Source organism: Cadophora gregata (genome assembly GCF_030347475.1).
Source record: "Cadophora gregata isolate MNR1 chromosome Unknown scaffold_2, whole genome shotgun sequence".
NCBI lineage: Eukaryota > Fungi > Ascomycota > Leotiomycetes > Helotiales > Ploettnerulaceae > Cadophora > Cadophora gregata.
Genome location: NW_026695925.1, coordinates 1 through 1994, shown reverse-complemented (window position 1 = coordinate 1994; position 1994 = coordinate 1). Strand labels below are relative to the sequence as shown.

General features: G+C 38.6%; 1 protein-coding gene across 1 annotated transcript; it reads left to right on the top strand.

Moving 5' to 3' along the window:
* Positions 1-890: 890 nt before the first annotated feature.
* On the top strand, positions 891-1886 carry ONS95_007374 (uncharacterized protein; the record flags this gene model as incomplete). The annotated part of the gene is made up of 5 exons (XM_058500879.1): positions 891-1072; positions 1136-1257; positions 1380-1542; positions 1593-1670; positions 1736-1886. 5 exons carry the CDS (start codon positions 891-893, stop codon positions 1884-1886), a joined length of 696 nt encoding a protein of 231 aa, XP_058362195.1.
* Between the last annotated feature and the right edge of the window lie 108 nt (positions 1887-1994).

The following is a 1994-nucleotide window of genomic DNA, read 5'->3' as shown; positions in this document are numbered from 1 at the left end:
TAATTTTTTATAAGATATTATAAACTATAGTTCTAATAATATCTATATTAAATATATTCTTTAAAAACTCTATAATCTTATCTTAATATATTTAAAGCCTCTTATCTTAAAGTAGCTTAATTAACTTTTTTTATTTCTCTTATAATAACTTTTATTAGCTTCTTAGAACAAGGTAAAGTATAGAGATCTTATTTAACTCTCTTTTTATAGTAATATATTATTTATTCTATAGTTTTATAAGTGTTAATAACTGATTACAAGTAAAGTCAGTTAAAAACTACTCTTATATTATAAGGTACCTAGAACGCGGGGAGTAAAGAGATAATATTATATTAACTAAAACTTAGAGAGAGTTTTAGAGCTTAAGAGACGTATAGCCTTTAAGAGCTGTAGCCCGAAATAGCAAGAGCCTCTAACACCTTAGAATATAAAGTGTATCTTTAATTCGTACTATAATATTAATATATAAATAAGAAACTATTTATATAACTTAAATATTATATTATTAAAAAGATTAATAGTTAAGCTTTAATTTAAGTTACTTATAGTATATTTTAAAGGTAATTTAATAGTATAGTATTAAAAGGCGCAAATATAATAAATAATAGAGATAACGCGATTTCGCGATTTTATTAAGGCTCGGTAAAGTCACGTTTAAAGCTAGTTACTAACATTACTATATAGGTCACGTGTGCTGGCTTTAGCGACTGACCCGCGGATTCTAACTAGTTAGTGGAACAGCTGTAACTAAGACTTAGTTAGCCCGCCCGACACTTGCTAAAAACTTCACCGAGAAGTGTCCTTACAGAACTATACCAAATCTACCAATTGACACCTGGAATAACGAATAATAGATGGCTTCGTCAAGGCTGCACGAAACAGATGCAGATATGTTTCTTGATACTGTTGTGACTTTTCCAGACGGCTCACGCTATGAGCGGCTCGAGCCGATCACAAACTTCAGGAAAGACGATGACACCGCGAGGATTTTGTATCGTTGTCGAAGAAGAGCAGACGGGTTACTACAAAGCGAAGGATGCGATGATATATATGTTATGAAAGTCAAGTTTCAGTATGCCAATTGTCATCACGCATATATAAAACTAGACATTCATAGCAACTTACTATTGAATAGGGTTCCTAGTGTAGAGTTCAAAGAAGCCGTAGAAGGTCCAAATCCAGAGACATTGGCAGAGTTACACGCATTAGAAGCTTTTGCTACAAGAAAACAGGGTTCGGTACCGCATCTGGTAGCATGTAAGTGTGCCTAAAACATGAAATGTTCCAACTTGGGATGTGTCGGGATCTTGGAGAGACGCACGTCCATTCGCCTCCTAAAACCCCACATCTGGCTGCTGGCTAATGTACTTGTCATTCAGGGAAGGAAACGACCCAGGGAACTGGCGGTCTCTTTCCGGGGGGCTATTTGGTGATTACTGTCATGACTCTTATGCCCGGAAAGACACTTCTCGAGCTCGGTTTCTGGAGCCTGAAATCAGATGAACAAGACACGATCCGGAATGCGTTTTTAACAACGCTAAAGTAAGATCTATACTGTTCCATACGACCAAACGGCTGATCGACACTTAAAGTGACATCTGGCGTTGTGGCTTTGTGCCCTATGATCGCGCGCTCCGGAATATATTGTGGGAAAAGGAGACGAAGCAGTGGTAAGCTACGAGAGCAATAAGACAGCCGCGCAGTATTTTGTCTAACTCAGTACTATTTGGTATAGCTCGATCGTGGATTTCGAGCATTACCATGTGAGAATTGATCCGATATGCATGGACGAGAAGGATGAGATGGCGCAGTGGGGTATTTTACAGCGACCCGCGCTGAATTGGTACCAAGAATGGGCTCGCTCGGCTCCCAAGAAGCCTCGCTGATACCCGTCCTTGAACGCTGTGTGCGAGTGGCACCTATTGTGGCAGGACTACGTACCTGTAAGTTCTGCTGCTATGTGTTCAAGTATGGCGAAGACTGTAGTACCCACC